Genomic DNA, 22,550 nt, shown 5'->3' with positions numbered 1-22,550 from the left:
GTTTCTTAAATCTATTTCTGTTCTGACGTGGCCTTCGACAGAGCTACTTCCATTTCAGTGCACTTGTTCCAGTTTATTTGGGATGACTGGTCTGAGAGCAGAGCCCAGCCTGGATATTTGGGAGCTCTGCTGCTCTGCGTTCTTTTCAGCTTAGCGAAGCAAGGATGCAGCACCCGTTTTGCATCTAGCCTTCATATCCAATATAGTCAGGGACAGACTTAGCTTTGAGCACCATTTGTCTTTGAAGCACTGTTCTACGTCCTTCATAAGAGAAAAGACAGTGTTTTGGACCTAAGAAGAACTTGAAATAGGCTAGCAAAATGTATTGTCACTGTGGTTGCTTCAGGAGATCTGTGGGTGCTGGTAACGTGTCCAAAAGTAATCCACGTAATGCAGCTGTGACTTGTGATTTCAACAAGTCACTTAAGAAGGCTGCTATAATCAATAAAAAAACCCTAAAAACTTTTTGGTCTGTTCTAAAGTGCCAGGGTGTTTCATGAATTCAACAGTTGGCGGACCCTTGGAAGTTATCTGCTTAGAGAGAACATGCTTGTAACACCATTGTCCATGGGGGATTCACCCAGAGAAGAACATTTTTCAAGAGGGAGGAGGAAGCATATAATGAGAAATGTAATCATAAGGAAGAGAGTAGTGACCAGAATCATGGATTGCTGTTGCTTTCAAGATGGGTGGTCAAGTTAACACTTCATAGCTTACGTGAGAACAAAATAACTCGTAGCTCAGGCAACTCAGAGACAGTATACTTAAACTAGCCTGCTGAAGTGTAAATGTCAACAAAACGATGATTCTTCAGCAAGTGAAGGAGCCATCATTTTGCTTCCAATCTATACAAAAATGGAAGCTGAACTCCTATGGGGATTTACTCCACCTCGGATAGGCTAGTCACTGAAACTGTCTTGGCTCTTAAAATCTTTTAGTACCGAAGGGAGGTACTCCTTATATCTGTTTGCATTGCGTCCACAGCACCGGTGGCTCTTCTAAGCACCAAACGTAGCTAATTTGGTGAAATATGACATTACTGTGAGAGCATACATACTTAAAATAAGAACACCATAGTATGCAATTACCAGATCCTTTGAATATTTAGCTAATCCAGTCTCTCTGAGAGTCCAGAACATCTCAAAGGCTGCAACGAGTTATGGTTGCCCACAAGGGAGCATCTTAGCTATGGAGCCACGTGGGCATAAGTCTCTGTGCCTTTGCACCAAAGGCATACGCTGCCGAAGGTCTTTGCACTGGAGATAATTTAGCCTCACAAGGAGAGATCTTGAGAATTCGTTCCTACCTTTCATTAAATACGTACAGTCAAGGAGAGTGATGGTGTGCTTATGGTGTGTTTTCCTAGGCTATATTTTGTTTGTACTGAGCTCCGGTTAAATTGACTTTCATAAACTCTAGCGTGTTACTGGTCTTCTGTTTAACAGCTGCCTGTTCTTGCCAAGTTTGGCTCCCCATAATGCACCTACAAATAATGCTGTTACAACAGGACTTATTGATGGTGCGGTTGTCAGCGGAATTGGAACTGGTAAGTACTCGAGTATGACTGTTAGCAGCGTTTTGTATCTGATGTTTAGTTCTCTTATATTTCTTTGTTAGCCATGAAGTGATAGAATAGTGTTGGACATTGTACTCTCGTAATTGAGAACTTCTTGTGTCTTTTTTTGTGTGTGTGTTCCTGTTGCTTTTTGCCCCCAAGTCAATGAAAAGCAATACAAAATACAAATGTGTGATTGCTTTAAAATGCAAGGCTTTCAGCAGAAGGTTAAGTTGTAATCAAGAGAAGCATATGAATGATGAACGTGGATGCATTAAGAACAAGTTGAGGTAGTAGTGTGAAGAGCATAGGAAACGTGGAATGAATTGTAAAGCTGTACTTGTGAATTTGTTCTGCTGAATTCTTGACTGAATTTATTATGGGTGTAGTTACACACATAATCACAAAAATCCCGCCTAAATTGTTTGCTATCCCTTATACCTGTTCACTGTAGGCTGTTCACCCTACAGGAACCTGGTGTGCTGCGGGGCTAATTGAACATGATCGCTTAGTTAAGAAAGGTGTTAAGTCTAAAAACTAAGTTGAAGGTTTACTGCAGTAAGACGGAATTAGCGTTAGACAGTACTTGAAGTCTGTGAGCTCTTTGTTGTTCTGTGGGAGCACCCCAGGAGATGAAATGGAGTCAGGTGTATGTGGTGGAGAGACCTTCAATAAAGGCTTCTTCAAGTGAGTCGCACCTATGGAAGAAGCATCTCATTATGATATTAGCAGTTTCTGAGGGCCTGATCCATTTCTACTATTTTGTCTAGGGAACTGAAACTGGGTTATTCTGAACAAGCACAGCGTCAGGGTTGGTTTTTGGTTTTAGAATAGCAGGGAATAGCGTGCAATTCTTGCTTTACTTTTTGTTTTGGAAGAAAGCCCTCTGAGCTAGCTTTATGTGGCTTTTCCTCCAAGGTTGAGTCAAAAATGTAAGAAGTAACATTGAAGTCCATGAAGGAAAAGTTTGAGAAAGCACAGCTGTTATCAATGGAGCTGATATGAAAAACAGAACAGGAGTAAGTAGGTATCCTAAGTACTAGTTACTGCTACATAATGGGCTTTCATTTTTGTTTTTAGGTGAAAGATTTTTCCCACCGCCATCTGGTTTAAGCTACTCAACTTGGTTTTGTATTGAACATTTTAGTACGCCTCCTAATAACCATCCTGTGAGACTTCTTACTGTAGTGCGGCGTGCAAACTCCTCGGAGCAGCATTATGTATGCCTGGCCATTGTCCTCTCAGCAAAAGACCGGTCACTGATTGTTTCAACTAAGGAAGAATTGCTTCAAAATTATGGTAAGAGTTGCGTCGTGTCATCAGCTAATCCTGACGATATTATGGGGATGCGACAGCAAGTTTATTTTGAACCTAGTATCTAGAAGAATTGTGTGTGATGGAGCTTTAGTTGCAGCTTCACCAGCTCCTAATAGGTTTTGACAATGGAAAAATGCAAAATGTAAACGTTCATGTAGAGATTAAGGATCTTTCATAACTTCCAAAGAAGATTCGATACCTTCATATAAGGAAAAATTTTGCCAAAACCCCAAGTATTATAGATTTGAAGGAGGGATTACCTCATTGTTTTTTGGAAGGTTTTTGCCTTTTAGTTGTCTTGAATCGTTCGTTTTAGACATCATCTCTTGAGGTGCAAATGTTAACTATCTTTGCTTTGAAGAAGTTTGGAAATAGTGAACTAACAGGTTGTGAAGGCTTTTTCAATCTGGATAGTCCCAATGCTGGAGGGCTATTTGCAATCAGTCATTCACTTCATGTTTTAATGCTGTGACCGGATTTCAGAAAGAGTTTGTAGCTTTGTTCAGTATCTGTGATCAAAGGTGGAATTACAGGAGATGCAGTGAAGATCTAAGTGAAACTGGTGAGGTCAGTGAATTTGCTAGAGCAAGCTATCGGTGCGGTCGGGGGCTTCAGGCTTAGCCATGTCCTGTCTCCTGCCTTGTCCTCCATCAGAGCCTCCAAAAATGGTCGGCTTTGACAGGCCATTTATGCACCGTGGCTGTGGAGGAGCTCAGAGGAGTAGGGCAGCCTTCTGCCCATGTTTCAGGCTTAGCTCTTTACCAGACCAACACACTGGGTTACAAGTGGTTATCAAAAATTTGTTCCTGCTTCTGTTCTTTCCTTTTGAGTAGCAGGCACTAATAAAGAATTTATACAACTGCTGTTATTTAAAAAAAGACAAACAGCAGAGCAGACTGTTACAGACTATTCCTTATTTTCATAAGCAGACATTCATCATTAACTGCAGTAGTTTCTCTTAGTAGAAGTCAGGTTCAAAACCTAAAACTTGAGAGCTGAAGACCCATAGTATGAGGGAAGGACTAAACCTCTTAAATTACGAAGATACTGACTGTTTTCTTTCTCAGAAGACCGAATTCTTGTAAGAGAGAATTAAATACGTTTATCTTCGTATTAATTGCTTTAGTCTGCTCTGGAGCTGTATAGATCATATGTTTTTAGTTTGTAAGCACCTATTATCTAACTCTTTAAAAGAGATTGGATTTGAAGAGGCTTCAGAGAAGATCTGAAGGTCTCAGACTACAAAGACTCTTTTTTAATTGAACGAGATGCTTTGCTTTACTGGAGTGCCACCCTGTTGTGGCTGAGTCATAGCTGGTGGTGTACCGTCAAGTGCTGAGCAGGTAAGTACATGAAGAACTGAGATGGCAGGCCCACCAGCGCAGGGACTGGAAGTGCTGACGGTCTATTGTATGAATAAAGGGGATGGTTTAAGGATCCTTCTTGTGAGCGAGAATTGTGCTCAAAGGTGTTTGGCTGAGAAAAAGAACTTGAGATTATTTCTGTATATGAAAGTTACTTCCAAGTACTCTGCTTTTATCGTTTTCCTTGTGCTATTTCTAAAGAAATGAGTGTTCTCCCTGTGCAGGCAGCTGTTGAGGTAAGAGAATTAGTGCTTTCTTTTCCTTTGGTATGTGAGAATGAAGAGAGATCTGAAAAGTTCCTTTCTGTTGAAGCTTTCTGTTGAAGCTTTCTGTTGAAGCTTTCTGTTGAAGCTTTCTGTTGAAGCTTTCTGTTGAAGCTTTCTGTTGAAGCTTTCTGTTGAAGCTTTCTGTTGAAGCTTTCTGTTGAAGCTTTCTGTTGAAGCTTTCTGTTGAAGCGTTCCCTGGTGGAGAGTTTTCAAGCTTTGTCTTTTTATTGGGGGGTGTGCTTTCAAGTAGAGTGTGGGTCATTCTGTGTTGCGATGGAGAAGCTAATGCATCTGCAAACTGATCATGCCCTCTGGTATGAAGTCAAAGGATGCCTTTTAGAGAAATTAAAAAATGGTGTGCTGAGAACTAGAGTGGATTTCAACATTCAGGAGAAGAGAACTCAGCACCCGTTAGTGAAGAAAGACCTGGAAAAAGCTTGAAGAGTATAGATGGGTGAATTGGGGATGGGTGGTCAGCAGCTTGTGGTTTGCAGCCCCTGCGGGGAGGCTGGGAGGGGGTTCCTCTGGCCGTGTGTCTGGAAGGCAGGCGTCCGTCTCCGCCTCCCCTCGCTGTTGGTGCGAGGGTGGCCGATGGAGCCAGGGGTGCAGCTCGCCTCACCCCGCAGCAGCTGCCACTCGTGTCGGGTCAGCGGCCTTACGACCCAGGCACCATTGCTGAGGCGAAGGGAAGGCAAGGGCGACTCGCTGCGGTTACACTTCTGAACTGGAACGGAGGAGACGTCGTGAAGTCTTCGTTTTGACTTGGGCAGAAACGTCTCTGGGCTATCCCTTCAGTAGAAGCGCTTCAGAAAATTAATTTGCCTTTGAACTGCAAAAAGGGAAGAAGAGAAGCCACTGCGCTGAGGCTTGAGTTACGAGTACCCCCGCTCTGTGCTTGATGTGTGTCTCGCTAGCCAGACGTCATATTTGCGGCTTTTATTGAGGGAAAAAAAGCCTCACGCTTTGAACCTCATCTTTAACTTCACTTACGCCTTGTAATTTAGCGCGATTCTGACGCAGACGCTTTGAAAGGCAATCCTTTTACTTGTATCTTCTTTTGTGTGTGACCTAATTGTTTAAGCAAGACAGTGGCGAGTGTATACTGGGTGCCTGTGGCCAGGTGCTGGGGGGAAGAGGCTTCTGTGGGAAGAGGCCGGGGCTGCCCTGTGCCAGACGTGGCCGGTTCCAGCCGGTTCCTCAGCAGACCCCCCTCAGGGCACGGCTGAGCCCGGCAGCCAGGCTGGTGCGCCTCTGGGAAAACACATGTAAGAGAGGGCGAAAGGCTGTCATGGAGTGAGGAGTGAGGGAAAAAAATGTGAGAGGAAGCGCCCTGAGGACAGGAAGGAGAGAGCAGAGGGAGGGGGTGCTCCAGGCGCCGGAGCAGAGATCCCCAGCCGCCCCTGGGGAAGACCACGCCGGAGCAGGTAGTGGGGCCTGTGGGGGAGAGCACGGAGGAGCAGGGAAAAGTGTGAGGAGAAAGTCCGGGAAGTATGGATATCTTCCGCTCCACAGTGTGAGAAAGGTGAAAAATAGCTCTGTAGGTTTGGAGAGACGTCTGTTATTTCTTGCTGACTACTGCTGTAAAAACTTTTTTAGAAAAACAGCAAAAACATCTTTCTGCATAGTGGCATGAGAAAGTTAGTAAAACTTGAGCAAACTAGTCATTCCAGCTAAAATTTCAAAGGGAGGGGAGAAGTAAAACCTGATCGTTAAAGGTCTAAAAGTATCCTGGGAATTTTCTTAGAGAAGAATTAAGGCAAAGGAAGAAGAGAGACATTGTTGATACTACCAAAACTACACTGGTTTGTTAATGTGCAAGTATCTAAGGACGTTCAGCCTGTCAAATTGTGACGATTTGATCTGAGTACTTTCTCAAAAATTCTCATTCCATTCTTGCAGTTCTTGCATTTGAAAATCTAAAGTTGTATCTTGTTAATCATACGACTTCATTCATATCTTGTTAATTGTATTTTTGGACACACTGTTAACTACATGTTTGCTAAAATTTTGGCTTTAATGTATTGCTGTAGATTGTTTTGCATAAAGTCTAATGACATAAGAAGCTTAAACCAGACAAATAACATTTCTACCGGTGCTCACTAACTGGTACTTTTCCTTTAGTTGATGACTTCAGTGAGGAATCGTCATTTTATGAAATTCTTCCTTGTTGTGCCCGTTTTCGCTGTGGTGACCTCATTGTGGAAGGCCAGTGGCATCACCTAGTTCTGGTCATGAGTAAAGGCATGCTAAAGAACAGCACAGCTGCGCTCTACCTTGATGGACAGCTTGTTAACACTGTTAAGGTAAAATAAGTATTTAAATCCTCATTTTTACTGGTTGGAGTGATTTCTCGCTCTCTGCGCATATGTATGTGTAAAAAACCATGCAAAAGAACAACAACAAAAACCCCCACAAAAAAACCCCATAAAACAAAACCAAACACCAAACCCGAAATGAGGAGCCTTGCAAAAAGGGGCCTTTGCTCACTACACAGCTCAGACGCGGTCCTGGTTCTGTTAAGAGGAGAAGATAAGGAATACTTTCTCAGGCGTGAGCGATAGTACCGCTAAAGTGAAGTGGACAAGTTGAATTGAATGTGAGGCAAGAGTGGCACGGCTACGCTGCTGACTAGATTAATTAGAAGGATGATAAAAAGCCGAAGAAGACTTATCCCAGGACTACGTAGCAGATCTAACTTTGAATAATGGGGAGATTACAGGGTAAGACAGCTTTGCCATGGTTTTCCATGGTTTTCCTTTCCCAACCCTCTTGCCACCCCAGAAATAGCATTCCCTTGTCCGTGATAGCCGCTGAGATGTCCAGTGTCATTATTACTTGATTGTAGATGAAACGCATTTAGTTTTAAGGTCAATGTTTTGTTGTTGGGTGGAAGAAACGAGGAGGCCAAGACCGGAGAACAGTGAAGAGCACTGTGGACCTGTCCACTGAGCACAAAGTATTCCTGGCCTGTAACTGATAAACAAAGAGCATATGGCACCTGGCAGGCGTGGGCCTTAGGGGAGTAAACTAATCCCGGTGTGGGGTGCAAATTAGCTAGCATTACTGTACTGCTATAGGTAAAAGAATATTTTGACTTTCAAAGTTTACCTTTCAGCATTCCTTTTGCAGAAGGAGGACGATGTAACTTTATACTTGTTACGCTAATAGCTGTAATACATGAGTATCTATCTGGCCATACGTGACTACATTCAATAGCTGGTAACAGAATTTTTACAAGGTAGATAGAAAATGCCTGTGAGATTCTTACTGCCATTATATATAGGCCAGGATCTTCTCCGTGTATTTGTTTTATTGCCATCTGAAAATCTTATCAAATTGAGTTCATCACATTTGCACTTCAGCTCGGAACAGTGTAATTACCAAAGGCATGTTTTTCACCGGCTGAACGAGGAGGAGAAAGAACACTAGGTTATGAGATTGTCTTACTGCTTTTGCAAAAAATAATGACCATCATAAAGCACCATGTTTTTAGAAGCAAGATACACGTCTGATCTTTAGCGTTTTTAAGCACAGAACTCGCATGTTCTCATCCTGTGTTCCCATAAACACCTTCATCTTTTGAAAGCCACTTAACTTCTGATCTTTGCGTTTACCTTCCGGTTAATGTTCTTCACTGACTTTTGCTGTATGGTATCAGAATACCGTGCCTTACATAGCAATCATTTGGTACGTCCTCTGGTAATTCCTGATCCGTCTACTTTCTTTTCACGGTACCCGCACTCTCTCAATAACTTCACCGTGTTTTTTCTCCCTTACAGCTTCACTATATTCACAGTAGCCCTAGTGGGTCTGGTTCTGCCAATCCACCTGTAGTCAGCACTGTTTACGCCTATATTGGCACGCCACCCGCACAGCGCCAGCTCTCGTCGTTAGTGTGGCGTTTGGGCCCTACGCATTTTCTGGAGGAAGTTTTGCCTGCCCCAGGTGTTAGCACCATTTATGAGCTGGGACCAAATTACGTCGGAAGCTTTCAAGCAGTATACGTGCCATGTAAGTACAGTTCAAATGGCAGCTAGTAACTCAGCCCGGGTGTAGTGGAATCTTTTGTGTGCATACTGGCAGAAGAGGTGAGAAAGGAGAGTATGCAGTAACAGAGAGGAAAAGCTAGCTGTTCACAGGAATAAGACTAGTAGCTGCTATTGAAGAGGATGATAGAAATCCAAATTACTGTTTTAACATACTTCTGGTACTTCTTGTACTGAGATAATGATAGAAATGCTTGTATTCCTCACTTTGGTTTTAAACCAGTTAGAAATGCTTGAAGCTGTCATTATTCGTACTGTATATTATATTTATCTGTAGAAAGTGAAACTGGAAAGGCATTTTAACTTGTCAGTTTCTGGTGATAGCACTCATTGGCAAATCTGCAACATGTTCTGTACCTTAAACACAGCTGTCTTGAAATGTCATTGTTTATAGGGCCTAAATAGGTCAACTGAGGAAAATAATACAGGGAGGGACTGTGATGCAGCAGGTAGTCTTTAAGCATTGGTTGTGAACAAATATGGGCAATTCTGTTACTTTTTTTTAAGTGTTCTTGTTTGAAATTGAAGGGAGTGCAAAACAAAAAGGTGTGAATAACCTTGTTAGAAATGTGTGTCTGTAACCCTGTTTTTAACTATTCAGGCAACAGATTCTTCATTAGCTCTGGTCAGATGATCTGTCACTAGCGAGATTTGCCTGTTCAGTAGAGCTCCCGGTCTTCCTGTGCAGTTAGAGCACCTCCTTACTAACATCAGTATTATGTCAGAAGATGCTCATTGCTTTACCTGGCTCTCACGGGGCTTTTCAGTGAAACATAAGTAAAAATGGGGAACGTATCAAGTCGTCTTGTTCTTGCATTGTCTTTCCCATGAGGACCATAATGCTCTCTAGCTCTTCTGGAGAGAAACTGCCACCATCTCAAGGAAGGAGACAGTGAGTGACGAGAGTGGTAGGAAAACCGAAGTATGTACAGGGAGTGCACAGAGTCTTACTCTTCATGGTGAAAGCTTTCCCTAGAGTGGTGACAGACATACACCCCCCGTGCCACCCCAAATGTAGATGATGTTCAGGCTGTGAAAGAATGAAGTATCATGAGAAAGAAGGTAGCTTTCCTTGCTCATCTTGAGTGAAAAAACTTTAGGGAGTTCAGTTTTGTCATCTACAGGTCTGTGTCACTTAGGTAGACTTGGGTATCTGCTAGTCAATTATAATTTCTCCTGGAAGGCATTTTGACTGGCGCTGTGCAAGTTTTAAATACTGAATTAGTCAAAGCAGATTCCATGAATGTGAATTTGTTCATTCACTTCGGAGAATTAAAGCTCTTCCTGCCTTCATGCTAAGGCCATGTTTACCAGGAAGCCCACAGTAAAGTAAAAGAATTCATTTCTTAACATACTGACTTTTTCCAGTGTGGCGGTGTATTTCTCCCGCACAAGCATTGCTCAGTTGTATTTCAGGAGTGGCCTGCTCCAGAACAAAGGGCGTGTTTCTATTTGGGGCTAATCTTCTGTTCGCGTCACGTGCACTGTGCCAAACCCTAAGGAGTTTGATAGAGGGTGCAGTATGAAGCTCTGTATCTTACCCTTTTATCTTGGCCTCTCTTTCCAAAATGTTTGTTTTTCCTTAGTGCGATGATTATTTGTGGGAGTCCTGAAGAAGGGAAGAGTTCTGAAGAAGGGAAGAGCCCTTACAGTCTTCCGCTGTTGTCCTTCACAGGGAATTCGTGTCTGACTTGCCGTTTGCCCATGCAATGCTTCTTTCAGAAGTTTTTTCCCTGTTTTCAGTGAGCAAGATTGCCATCTTCTGAGAGTTTGTCCCGTGTTTAAACAAAATCAAAACCCTGATACTCTTTAAGTCTTGGGAAGACCCTGCAGAGAGCAGTTCAGTTCAGGAGAAGGAATTCCTTCTTCTGTTCACTGAAGTGGAGGAATGTTCTGAGGACATCCACGTGAGCAGAGGATCCAATTTCATTTATGGGGAAACCAAGACTTCTGAAACTCTCTCCTAAGCGTGACTTGACAGAGACTTGACCCTGGTTCAAAAAATGATGTAGACACCCAGCTTCCCATTTGTTTCAGTGTTAGATGAGGAGCCTTCTTGCTTTTTTAATTCCGTTCATGTGTTTCACTGGAGTTGCAGACACCTTTTGACCTGGAATGAAGATGCAGAAGTGAATCTCTGTGCCGAGCTTTCAGGTGCTGAGTTTTGCACACTTCCTCTGAGCGTTGTAGACAGCTGTCAGTCATAGTGTTTGCAGTGCCTCACAAGAAGCATCCACTTTCGGAGCAGTGGATACAAAATATTAAAGATGCGGTTATATATCCTCTTTGATGCCTGGGCCTTTTGGTCTTTATTCAGTCTTGCATCTCTTGTACCGTTCTCTAAGGCGGTTTTCCTAGCAAACCATTGTAAAAAGCCTGTTGTCACAGGCAAAGATGCAGATGTACCAAATGCTTCTCCGTTTTCTGATTACTTTGTTTTTCTTCAGGTGGGAAGGGAAGTGAAACAGCCCTTAGGCTGAATGCAAATCGAGTACAGGAGTAATGCTGCCTTCGAAAAATTCCGATGAGGAAGCAGCACATCTTCTGTTGCTTGGCCAAGCCATGGGCTGCCAGTTGCCATTACGGGTTAATACTGTAGACCTTCTTGAAAGCAAATCTTTGCTGTGTATTGCCCTTTTATCTTAAACAGCAGATTTATTCCACGACTCGTATGCTATCAAGCTACTCTTCGGTACAGCAAGCAAGTATGCAAAGACAGTATCCAATCTCATCTTCTGTACCTATTCTGCAATATAATTTGCTTAAGATTTTACACCTGAAACTGAAAAGTAAAACAGTGCTATTACTGAAATGAACTTTTATTTTGTCTTTCAGGCAAAGATTCAAAGTCTGAAGGAATCAACCCATCTCCAGTGTCTTTGGTACCAGAAGAGAAGGTCTCTTTTGGCCTCTCTGCGCTGTCAGTTTCTTCATTTACAGTGGCGAAAATAAGGAAGGTTTACAACAAGTTGGATAGTAAAGCTATTGCCAAACAGGTATGTTGGGAAAGGAGTTGGTTAACGTGTACTACTTGTTTGTTCCTTTCTTTTAACTTTTTTCAAGGCAATTTGCTCAATGCAACCAGGAACAATAATGCACTTGTCAGAAGAGTTGCCCACAATCACTTTCATGGGAGATTATACTCCTAGATTTATTTGTGTTCTTGAAATTACTAGTGGCTATGTATCTTAGTACCTTTTGGAGATATTTTGGCTTTTTAATGTAGATGGCAGTTGTAATCCCGTTGAAAAACAGTTAAGATTATGTCATTGAACAATATTTCTACTGTTGCATATGAACAAAGCTGATAGCTTAGTTCTCTGACCATGATTCAGATTTGGAAACCAGAATATCGGTTTACATTTTCTTCAAGTACGTTAAAAGTCAGTGAATTATTTGTACAAAGGACCATCTATGAAGAAAGGCCAAGAGAGTTGGGGTTGTTCAGCCTGAAGAAGAGAAGGCTTTGAGGAGACCTTATTGCAGCCTTTCAATACATACGGGGGGCTTATAAGAACAATGGAGACTTTTTACCAGAGTGTGTAGTGACAGGACCAGGGGCAAGGGTTTTAAACTGAAAGAGGGTGGATTTAGATTGGGCATAAGGATGAAACTTTTTACGACGAGGGTGGTGAGACACCGAAAGAGGTTGCCTAGAGAAGCTGTGAATGCGCCCCATCCCTGGAGTGTTCGAGGTCATGTTGGATGGTGCTTTGAGCAACCTGATTTAGTGGAAGATGTCCCTGCCCACAGGCAGAGGATTGGACTAGATGATCTTTAAATGTCCCTTTCAATTATCTTTAAAGTTAGATTCATCTTCCTTAAACTTTGGAGACTGGAGATTTCTCTTTACTTTAGATAATGTCCTAATGACTCTAGCATAGTTCTGTTTTGTTATATGTTACTCACTCTTTATCATAGGAGGAAAATACACAAGTTATGTTCAGGCTCACATGAAAAAACCTCTTCCCTTTAGCCCTTGCTGTTTTTCTTGTTTTGTTCAGCTGGCGATTTCTTCTCATGAAAATGCCACACCTGTGAAGCTGCTACATAACTCGGCGGGGCATTTGAATGGACCAGCGCGCTCCATTGGTGCAGCTTTGATAGGATATTTGGGTGAGTTGAGTACTTGAGAATTATTATGTTTAAATGTGATTAATTACTTGTCAATAATAACTTTGGTCTAAAAGATAAATCATGTAATTGATGAATGTTAATGGTACATTGTTAAATTTATTTAACATTTTTACATTTTATGGGCATACTATTATCTCTTTTTTTTACTAACATGGGATGCTTGTTTCAGTTTTAATGAGTTATCATTATGAAAATATACTTAATTACTTCACCTTAAGTCATAAACTATTTTCCAGTGCAATATTTTCTTCACCTCCTCTTCTGAGGTGTCATAGTTCTTGGAGTGATATTGTTTTCATAATTCAAGCAATGCTAGAATGCAAATTACTTGCATGTATTCACAGTGATTTCCTACAAGAATTAGATTTGATTTGATTTTAATTTATTTTCTCTGCCTATGCTCAGGAGTAAGAACATTCGTCCCCAAGCCTGTTGCCACTACACTGCAGTACATTGGTGGAGCTGCTGCTATTTTGGGACTTGTAGCCATGGCATCGGATGTAGAAGGGTTGTATGCAGCTGTGAAGGCCTTGGTCTGTGTGGTAAAGAGCAATCCACTAGCCAGCAAAGAAATGGAAAGAATCAGAGGTTATCAGGTATGTAAGAAATGTCTTAAAACAGACCAGGCTGACTGAATTTCACTCTTTGTCCTAGCAGTTCCCATGAAAATTCCTTGTTGTGTTGTGGTAACCTGAGTTTCCGCTCTTCAGTTTACTGAGCCCTTAGCTAATTAGCACAGATGAGTTATTTAGGATGGCTTTTAAAGGAGAGGGTGGAAAGTTTTGCTAAGCAGTTGTGCCTGTTTAGCTGCTTTGCTGAAACTTAACCATTAATAGCAAGGAAGAGCACAACTATGGCACTTAGATGATTATTCTCCCGTGATTGTGCATCCTCCCCTGCAAGCCCGGGAGCTTCTATCTCCGGGATCTGCCAGCAAGAGAGGAGAATAGGGACATAACGAAGAAAACCGAACAAGTGGACTCTTAGCATCATCATTCTGAGAAGACTGCACAGAGTTTACAGTTCGTGATGCTGTTTGCTTTCAAGCTGAAGACTTCTTAATTCTCCATCGGCGTGGGGAAAGTGCGATCCGTTATGCAGAAGGATTGATTGACTGACCTGAAAAGATCTTCACGTGACCAACGCATTTTACGTTTCTCATGAAGACTGCATTATTGAAACGGAAAGTTCATGCTGTGGTTTGGGCGCTGTATTTACAAAACTTGTAATGCTAATGGCTAGTATAGTTATGTCGAAACATATTATTCCATGTACCCTGTTGCAGACGTTGGCTTACTTTGACCAAACAAATCTAGACAGTGTGCTCCTTGCACCGTAAGCAGTCACTGGATCATCACGTATGACCTTACATTCCTCTTGTATTGACCTCAGCAAATCGCATGGTTTGCGAGAGATTCCCTGAAATCCGTATTTCTCTAGTAATGTTTCAAGGAGGATGGTGAAGCTGAACAGGCGAGTATGTCGAGAGTTTAACAAGTTTGCATCAGAAGACGAAAAAAGGCAATAGTACCTCTGGCAATTTGTTCTTTCCCAACCCAGATTATAAGAGGTTAGAGCACAAATGAGGACTGAAAGGACGACATCTACGGTCATGCCTAGGGCAACAAAGGGTAGCAAGAAAAAGAAAGTCAGGCTCACTCAGATTTATGTTGTCATGACTACTTTTCTTCAGTGCCAGAATACCTCCCATTTGTGCACGCGGTACTCTAGGGGTGCTCTATTTTAAAGTCTGTCGTGTCCACGGTTGCTGTCCAGGAACACAACTACCTGAGAATGTATCATGTGCTGTCTTAAACTGTGACTGACTACCAGAGAGCTGAGACGTGTGTCTGTGTGTGCCTAATCCCCAGGGCCCAGATGCTGTCTGCAGTGTGGAGCAGATGTTTTATGAGCGGGAGGGTGTCCTGGATATGCCCCTTTTCTAATCAACCGTAATGCCAAAAGGGACATTTCATCCATGCTTCTTTGTGCTTGGACATCGTTGCTGTGTGTCTGTAGGCTACTAATTCCTTTTCTGTTTACTTGTTCAAGTTGCTGGCAATGCTGTTAAAGAAGAAACGATCCCTTCTGAACAGCCACATACTCCATCTGACCTTTTCCTTAGTGGGAACTGTCGATAGCGGGCACGAGACCTCCATTATTCCAAATTCTGCTGCCTTCCAGGATCTGCTCTGTGATTTTGAAGTATGTAAAGCCGCACAGAAAAGTGATGATGATACTAGACAGTGACTAAGTCAGGTGCTGACAGCATACCTTAAATATTGAACAACAGCAAACTAGGTTGTTATCCTGAGAACCTGCTATTTCATGTATAGTACAGTAAAGTAGCTGAGCAGCAAGATTATTGGTAACTTTTCCTGCTGAAATGGCCTGAATCGCTGTAGAAACAATGAATGGGTACCACAGATGTTTGTTCTTTTTGTTGTTCTAGAAGATACGTTTTGTTGTTTTCTGTTCCGCAGCAATTTCTTTTAACCTGTGTGTTCTACTGTGGTACATGTATCATGAAAAATGTACCGAAAATAACAGTAGGAGGTCAGCTTTCAACATAGCACATAGGAATCACTTTATCATACATCTCCTGCAAAGTTAATAGTAGGGCAGTTAAAATTCTGCTTGCGCGACCTATGAAATATTTAAGTCTTGTTGTGCTAAACTAAGAAAAATAGAAAAGTTCAGGAAGAAGCGCTAATGTAGTGTAATAAACAATGTTATACGATGCGTAGAACTCATCATTTAGTATTTACTCCTTTTGGCATTATCTCTACCTGATACAGACAGAGTAAAAGTATTCTGATTCACATATACTAAAATAAATAAAGAAATAAATATACTACTGCCACTACTAATCCAGCTATAAGCTACTGCCTTACTAGCGCAAGTCCGTCTTGCACAAATGGCTATATGGAGTTACCCATTTCCTTTTTTCGATGTCTATTTGAGTATTTCAAAGCACTCCTGGAAACTTTATTTAAGGGTCTTGTCTGTGGAAAAAAACTCCTGCTGCTTACTATAGCCTTTATTTTAATAAAATCAGCTGACCTTTTTAACTTCTTTTTTTGAAAGCTTAAAGGTCTTTAATTCACCCAACCAGCCCCCGTTGCCAAGATCAACAATGCACTATAATTATGGCACAAAAAAAAGAGGACATGAAAAGGCCAGACCAGAGCCTCTTTTTTTTTTTTTTTAACCTTAGTGGGGATCTAATACAGAGGAAATTTGTCACCCACCAAAGTTTCCTCTTTTTTTTTTTTGAGGCGTGATATTAAAACCAGAAGTAAGTTTGTGCCATGTCTAAACTTAAATTCTTCAGTATCATGTAACTTATTCTTTAAGAAACCTTTTAAATGACAGTAATGCTTCCTTTGCTCTCACAAGATTAAACATAGGCTTAGTAGAAGTTACTACATCCACAAGAGGTAATATTTGTAGTAGAGGTCTTAAGGTAGATGTACTGTTTAGCAGGGAAGAGTGTGAATGAATCACAGCCCAGCTCCTTTTACAGTGAGGCATGAATTCCGCTGAAGAATACTCTTCCCTTCCCCGCCCGCACCCCCACCCCACCCCCGCACCCCCCCCCCCACCCCCCCCCACCCCCCCCCACCCCCCGGCCAAAGGAACCAGCTGAGAAATTTCATCAATGGTCTATAGTCACTCAGACAGCAACTACTGTATGAAAGATCCGATTTCATATTGTTTAGTTCATGTCTGTCTTTTTTGTTCCCTGAAGAACAAGAACAACTGGAGAATGAGTGCACTTACGAGACTAAAAAAAAAAAACAAAATATGCAAGTAATAGGTCTCTGAGTCACTAAGAAGAAACTTTCCAAAAGCCTCAGGTTTTGGGCTTTTAAAAAATTATTTATTTTATTTCTGTATTCAGAAATCAGTGACCTGAACATTTCACTTAAATTGGATAAATTGGATGTTCTTACTCTTACGCTAAACAGGGAAATGAAAAGATTTGTTCTGATCATTTTAGATGATAAGATTAGAAGAAAAGCAGAAGCTAGAGAGCTTCTGTTACTTCTATTGATTGAACACTTGGGTTTTATTTTTTTTGTAGAGGATCTAAATAATTTAAAAAGGTGTGCAGGAATGCTGGGTAAAGATTAAAAAAAAATATCAGGGAAGACCTTGAGTTCAATCTTGGCAGAAGACAGTAAGTTAATTTTACAAAGAGAAAATCCTCACTTAAGCCAAATAAACTTAACATGGAGCTTTGCATCAGCCTTGTAAACCCCAATAACTCCTTTGGAGTCATTGCACCATCTGTTTAAAGAGACAATCCAGATAGTGTGTAACTCTTCCATCTAGAACTCTTTAAAAGTTTTCAGCATGGTGTGCTGACAGAGAATATGTTTGGTACCAATGTGTGTTCCTTAAGTCTTCGCTAGTATATTTAATACTTCTCTGAAGTTGAAGAATAAACAGTTGAGAAGCTTGCAGTGAGCTTTTGAGCACAATGGCCAGGTAAACAGTCATGTAGGCAAACAGTTTTAATCTCTTCAAGCCTGTCATAACCTTTGATATGCTAATGTCAGTTTTTAATCTTTAAGTGAATTTGTGTACAAAACCTATCATTGTTTATTCTGTATTTCAGGTCTGGCTTCATGCACCCTATGAGCTTCATCTGTCATTATTTGAGCACTTCATAGAACTTCTCACTGAGTCCAGGTATGACCTGCTGCCAGCCTAGTAATGAGACTTACAGGATTAGGTGATATGTAGAGGATGCTCCAATTTTAAACTGCCACTTCCTCTCTTTCCTTCTTCCAGTGAAGCAGCAAAGAACGCTAAGTTAATGAGGGAATTCCAGCTCATCCCAAGACTGCTCTTGACTCTTCGAGATATGTCTCTGTCCCAGCCTACTATTGCTGCGATTAGTAATGTCCTGAGCTTTCTGCTTCAAGGCTTCCCTAGCAGCTATGACTTGCTCAGGTAGCCCATGCCTATGATAATTCTGGCTTTTGTGTTTTTATTACGTTGGTGATCTTGGTCAAAAATACATAATGGTAATACTGCTGTGGAGTAAGTAACGTGAAATGCTCATGTACTGAATTTTTTCCTCTAAGAAGTAACTGAACTAGACATAGGCAATAATTTAGTTAATGCCTTGATTTGCATATTAAATTCAGCTCGTATCTAAACAGGTACAACTGAGTGATTGAACTAGCTTAATGTTCTGCAGGCGAAAAGCGAAGGTGCTGTATCGCAGCTCCCTTGTTCATGTGAAGCACGCTTTTCTTAAATACCATTGAGTATTACTTAAGACAGACTATAATGATACTTCTGGTTAAAATGCAGCTATGATTACTTTCCCCCATGAAAGGTTTAGTTCAAGATTTTTTCTTAATCAACACTTCTGATTTTCTTAATCAACACATAGAAAAATATTTAAGGCTGTCAGATATAGTACTATTAATTCTGACTGATGAAAGTTACATAAATAGTTGCAGTTCATACGTGCAGGAGTATTTGAAATGCTTTTAAATGAGTTCAACTCCTTGAAAACTTAATTTTTTTCGTCTCCCGTTTCATAATGGAAGTCGATAAGATATTGCAGGTCCTGGGGATTTCAGCTTCTCAATTTAAGTACAATTAAAGGTGTCAGAAGCATCAGCCTGAACATCTTAGCTGTCTGTGTTTTAATTACACAGGACAAAAAATTATTTCAGAATAAACCCGTTGATTTTATGTTTAAATGGTTACGGAACAGATTGTAGAATGCCTATCTGAGTGTTTCTTATTCTCCTTCCTGGAAATAAAAATTAAAAAGATCGTATAACTTGGGAAGAGTTACACGAGCTAGGCACCATTTCAGGTAGTTCCAGAAGAGAGAGGAATATATTGCATCTCCTTTCTTTAAGTAGCACATCATCGTCTTCTCTTAGAAAACCATGACCTTGTGTTAGATCACCTCAAGCTATAGGCGTAAATGTTATACCAGAGTCGAGTAGTCACTGTTTTTGATGAAATACTTGTTCAGCTGTAATGGTTTGAGAATAATGTTTTGTTCTCCTGTCTTTAACTTGTGGTGTTCCTTGTACTAGGATGTGGTGGTATCTCCCAGTTTCCTTTCTTGAATCCTAGCATTTTCAGGGTCTCTTACCTGCAGACTTGTCTGCAAAGATTCCATTAAGTACTACCCGTTAATTTGGTTTTCGGCCAGTAACTTTAGATGGAGACCTTTTTCCTCAATCTTTAGATATGAGAAAGTTGACGTTTTTGGGTATCGCCCTCTCACTGGTGTTACGGTTTTATATTAAAGGTGAATTATTGATAGATGAGAGTGCATCTGTTGTATCAATGAATGATGTATTTTTCTGTATACATCAAGGTTTGGACAGTTCATCTCTTCCACTTTACCTACATTTGCAGTCTGTGAGAAGTTTGTGGTCATGGAAATAAACAATGAAGAAAAACTTGATAGTGGTAAGTGATGGCATGGCTTAGAAGCAGTAGAAGATACATACTTTGTGATCTCTTCTGTGCTTAAATACTTAAAATGTAGAAATAGCGTCATTAGCAATATTGTAATTTGTTACAACCTGGCTGCCGGTTAGTTGTGGCACTTCAGTTTTCAGTATTGCCTGCAAAGCAGTGCAAAACCCATGTACTCTTGTTTTGTCTTCATTTAACACCGCATGGTTTTGTTCTGCTTCCTCCACTCGTTCCTTCAAATCAGCTGTGCATCTCTGCTTCTTTGTGGGAAGAGAAGACAGACAAAAACAGGTTACTAGGTGTATCTGCCTTCTAGGTGTGGAGGAAGTGAAATAATTAACTAAGACAGTCTAGTTGTTGTTTTAGGAAAAAAAAAAGAAGTTGCTTTACTGTCCTTCAAGAATGCTTATATTGAATTGGTTTGAGACCATTTCTACCGTTGTTTTCCTAAAGAAAAAAGGCTTATGCAATTGGATTTTCGATCACCCTCCCTGAACAGAAACGTTTTAGCCCCACAGTGGATGTCACCCAAATAACTAGAAGGGGGTACCCAAAGATCCTGTGTTTCTGCATCTCTTGGGAACATGCTGTTGCACAGGGACAAGTGAGAGAGAAGCGTTTCTGCTTTACAGTTAGCTTTATTAATCTGATTTCCTAAAGAACAAGGTTTAGGCGGTCTGCACATTCATCGTTATCCCCTTGTGCCTCTCCTGTTCCTGCTGAATACTTTTGCTTATTGTGGTCTCAAAGATTATTAAATTTGAGCTTTTTAGTGAAAACGAGGGAGTGGGTGTTGGAGAGAGATACAGATTGGTGTTCTCACTGCAGGCCAGCTGTGGTTTTTTCCCAGGCTAACCACAGGCTGAGCTGCTTTTTGCCTACCTGGGGGACTGAAGAACCTTGGGGAGAAATTCAGGCTGTGGCAGGAATGGAAAGAAGAGCTTTTGAGGCAAAGGACATGACATTTTTAGGTTACTGGTCTTCACCACTTCTACTGTATTTCTGCCATAGAAGATGCTTTGTGTTCGTGTCTGTGACTTGTGCACAAAAGCTTGGCCCAGAAGGTGTCCATTTATCGGTCTTCATTTTTGCATACGTTGCTTCAAGTTGTGATTTTCTTTTTTATAAATAATGTAAAAACATAGTCCTCCTTTGGCAGCATAAGGTACAGTAAGAGGGATTCACAAAATAATTGTAAAGCTAGTCCTGACCTGCATGTATTGGCTTGTTTTGCAGTAAGTGTCTTTTTCAACTGATGATGAGTTTGGGGATCCGTTGAAAGAAAAGGAAACTAATTTTTCTCCCCATTTCTTAGATTTGGAGGGAGTTGGGAAGTACCAGGTTTTCTTCTTGGGATTTCCCCCACCCCCTGGATTGCATAATGCAAAGTGTTTATCCAACTACCCTGTTGGGGGAGGGAGTGTTTGATTGTTTTTATGTCTCTTCTTGCCGGGAATGACTAGCTTAGCTAATTTGGATCATCCCAGTTTAGATTATTGTCTGAGAAGCTGCGATTCCCTTTTACCCATTCTTCAGACTGACGAAACGCTGTGTGATCGTGATAATGGGGCACGAAGCATTTCTCAGCAGTGTATAGCAGGCTGCCTGCACTTTAGCACGGCTGCCTCGTGACCTGAGTGGGGTCAGGTTGTGTTTGCTTATGTATGGAATTTATGAATAGCCTCTAAAATGTCTGAGGTCCAAAAGCCTAATTTTGCTTTATTGTTTTTAATTTTGCTTGATGTTTAGGAACAGAAGATGATTTTGGAGGACTAGTTTCAGCTAATCTTATTCTACTGCGGAACAGGCTTTTAGATATCCTTCTGAAACTTCTATATACATCTAAAGAAAAGACAACTGTTAATTTGCAGTAAGTACAAAAATCTTGAGACAGAGAAAGGATATAATTTTTTATCTCAAGGGGGAGAATTATACAGCCCCCATTTGATTCACTAGTTGAATTGCATGATCTTATAGGAACTACTGAATGATGTAGGTATGCTAGCAGAAATGCAATGCATGATTACTGAGTTGTATGCTGTCAGTTGTGGTAGCAAGAATGATAGTACTAAGCAGATGCCAGTGTAGCTAACACATATCATTCACCTATTGCGTTAACTGGTTTTTGTTTTGAGTCTTTAAAAAAAAATAAAGTTTAAGACCATGGTTGACAGCATTAGTAGAAACTTGTGCTTCAAGTTAGGAACAGCAGAAGTAAATGTCAGCAGGAAAGGAAGATACATAGTAGATCTGGGGGGAGGTTGCTTGCTTCATACTGTTACTTCATGGAAAAAAGTAGCGTTTGTAAAATTGTTAATTTTAAAATTTTGAGGGGCAGAGGATCACGAGCGAGTAGGATGCAGTGAGAACAAGTGTGGATGTCTGGCTACTATGATTTTTTTAAGTTTTGTTATCTGGAGAAGCCAGTTCTTTAACCCTCTGCTCTTCTCACATACTTCTTGCTGCTGTTTTCGTATAACTTCATATGTGGCTATAGAGAAAATAAAATCTGTCAAAAGAGAAAACTTGTGTTTTTAGAGAAGTGGGATGGTCAACTTCTCATTTGGTTAAGATCAGATTACTTCAGTAGGGTTTATCGTTGGGATCATTGACCCTAGAATGCCCCTTATTTCCTTAAAATTGCATGTGTGGGAACATGATATTACAGTTTAGTGAGGCACTAGAGTCATATGGTGAGTTGGGGAAGAGACTTTGAAACACTGTCAAGTTAAACCTTGACAAAATACAACTTTCAAGCAACTGGCCAGTAGGCTGTATTGAGTCTGTTGGAGGCATTTTGTTGGGTGTATGGCATATGTGGATTATGTAGTGATTTGACTGAGCATTGGTTGACATACAACCCAAACTAGTTTGAGCTTTTCAGTAATACTGCTTCAAAAAAACCCAAAAGGAATAAAAATGACCACACTCATTCAAATAGTCCCAAGCAACTCTTAATAAAAAAGAAAAAAAAAAAAGAAATAGCCTTCATTTTTTAATACCAGTTTATTTAAAAGGCTTGTGAAAACTCTCTACCTATGTATGGCTCAACAAAAAGTATTTGGAAATTATAATTTGTGGACAAATGTTTCCAGTTCAGTGTTCCACACTTGTTATCAAAAGCAGCAACTGGAGAAATCTTATGCAGTGGAATAGTCCCAGGAGCTGTATTTAGTCTTCCCTTTCTGCTAAACAAATACACTGTAAGTGTTCCATTTAACAAGATTTGGTGAGCAACATTTCTTGTTGTGTAGTAAACTTACCGAAGAATTCAGTTAACTCTTAGATAGATCTGAGTTTTCTCCAATCTTGACGTTTGCCCTGTAGTGGAGGACACTGATTTTTGCTATGTAGTAGGAGACTAAATGCTGTAAAATGTGACTGTTTTTTTTCTTCCCCC

The 22,550-nt window shown here is 40.9% G+C and overlaps 1 protein-coding gene across 1 annotated transcript in view; it reads left to right on the top strand.

Moving 5' to 3' along the window:
* WDFY3 (WD repeat and FYVE domain containing 3) overlaps positions 1–22,550 on the top strand; it is a 121,101-nt gene that overhangs the window by 51,654 nt on the left and 46,897 nt on the right. The window contains exons 17-28 of the mRNA XM_059826993.1: positions 1,446–1,546; positions 2,636–2,854; positions 6,624–6,805; positions 8,282–8,513; positions 11,384–11,544; positions 12,553–12,664; positions 13,091–13,281; positions 14,738–14,890; positions 17,310–17,383; positions 17,486–17,647; positions 19,047–19,141; positions 20,900–21,020. Coding sequence (XP_059682976.1) covers positions 1,446–1,546; positions 2,636–2,854; positions 6,624–6,805; positions 8,282–8,513; positions 11,384–11,544; positions 12,553–12,664; positions 13,091–13,281; positions 14,738–14,890; positions 17,310–17,383; positions 17,486–17,647; positions 19,047–19,141; positions 20,900–21,020 — 1,803 coding nt within the window. The remainder of the gene's footprint in view (positions 1–1,445; positions 1,547–2,635; positions 2,855–6,623; positions 6,806–8,281; positions 8,514–11,383; positions 11,545–12,552; positions 12,665–13,090; positions 13,282–14,737; positions 14,891–17,309; positions 17,384–17,485; positions 17,648–19,046; positions 19,142–20,899; positions 21,021–22,550) is intronic.

This window comes from Gavia stellata, chromosome 19, assembly GCF_030936135.1.
Source record: "Gavia stellata isolate bGavSte3 chromosome 19, bGavSte3.hap2, whole genome shotgun sequence".
Taxonomy (NCBI): domain Eukaryota; kingdom Metazoa; phylum Chordata; class Aves; order Gaviiformes; family Gaviidae; genus Gavia; species Gavia stellata.
This window is presented reverse-complemented; position numbering and strand designations above follow the sequence as displayed.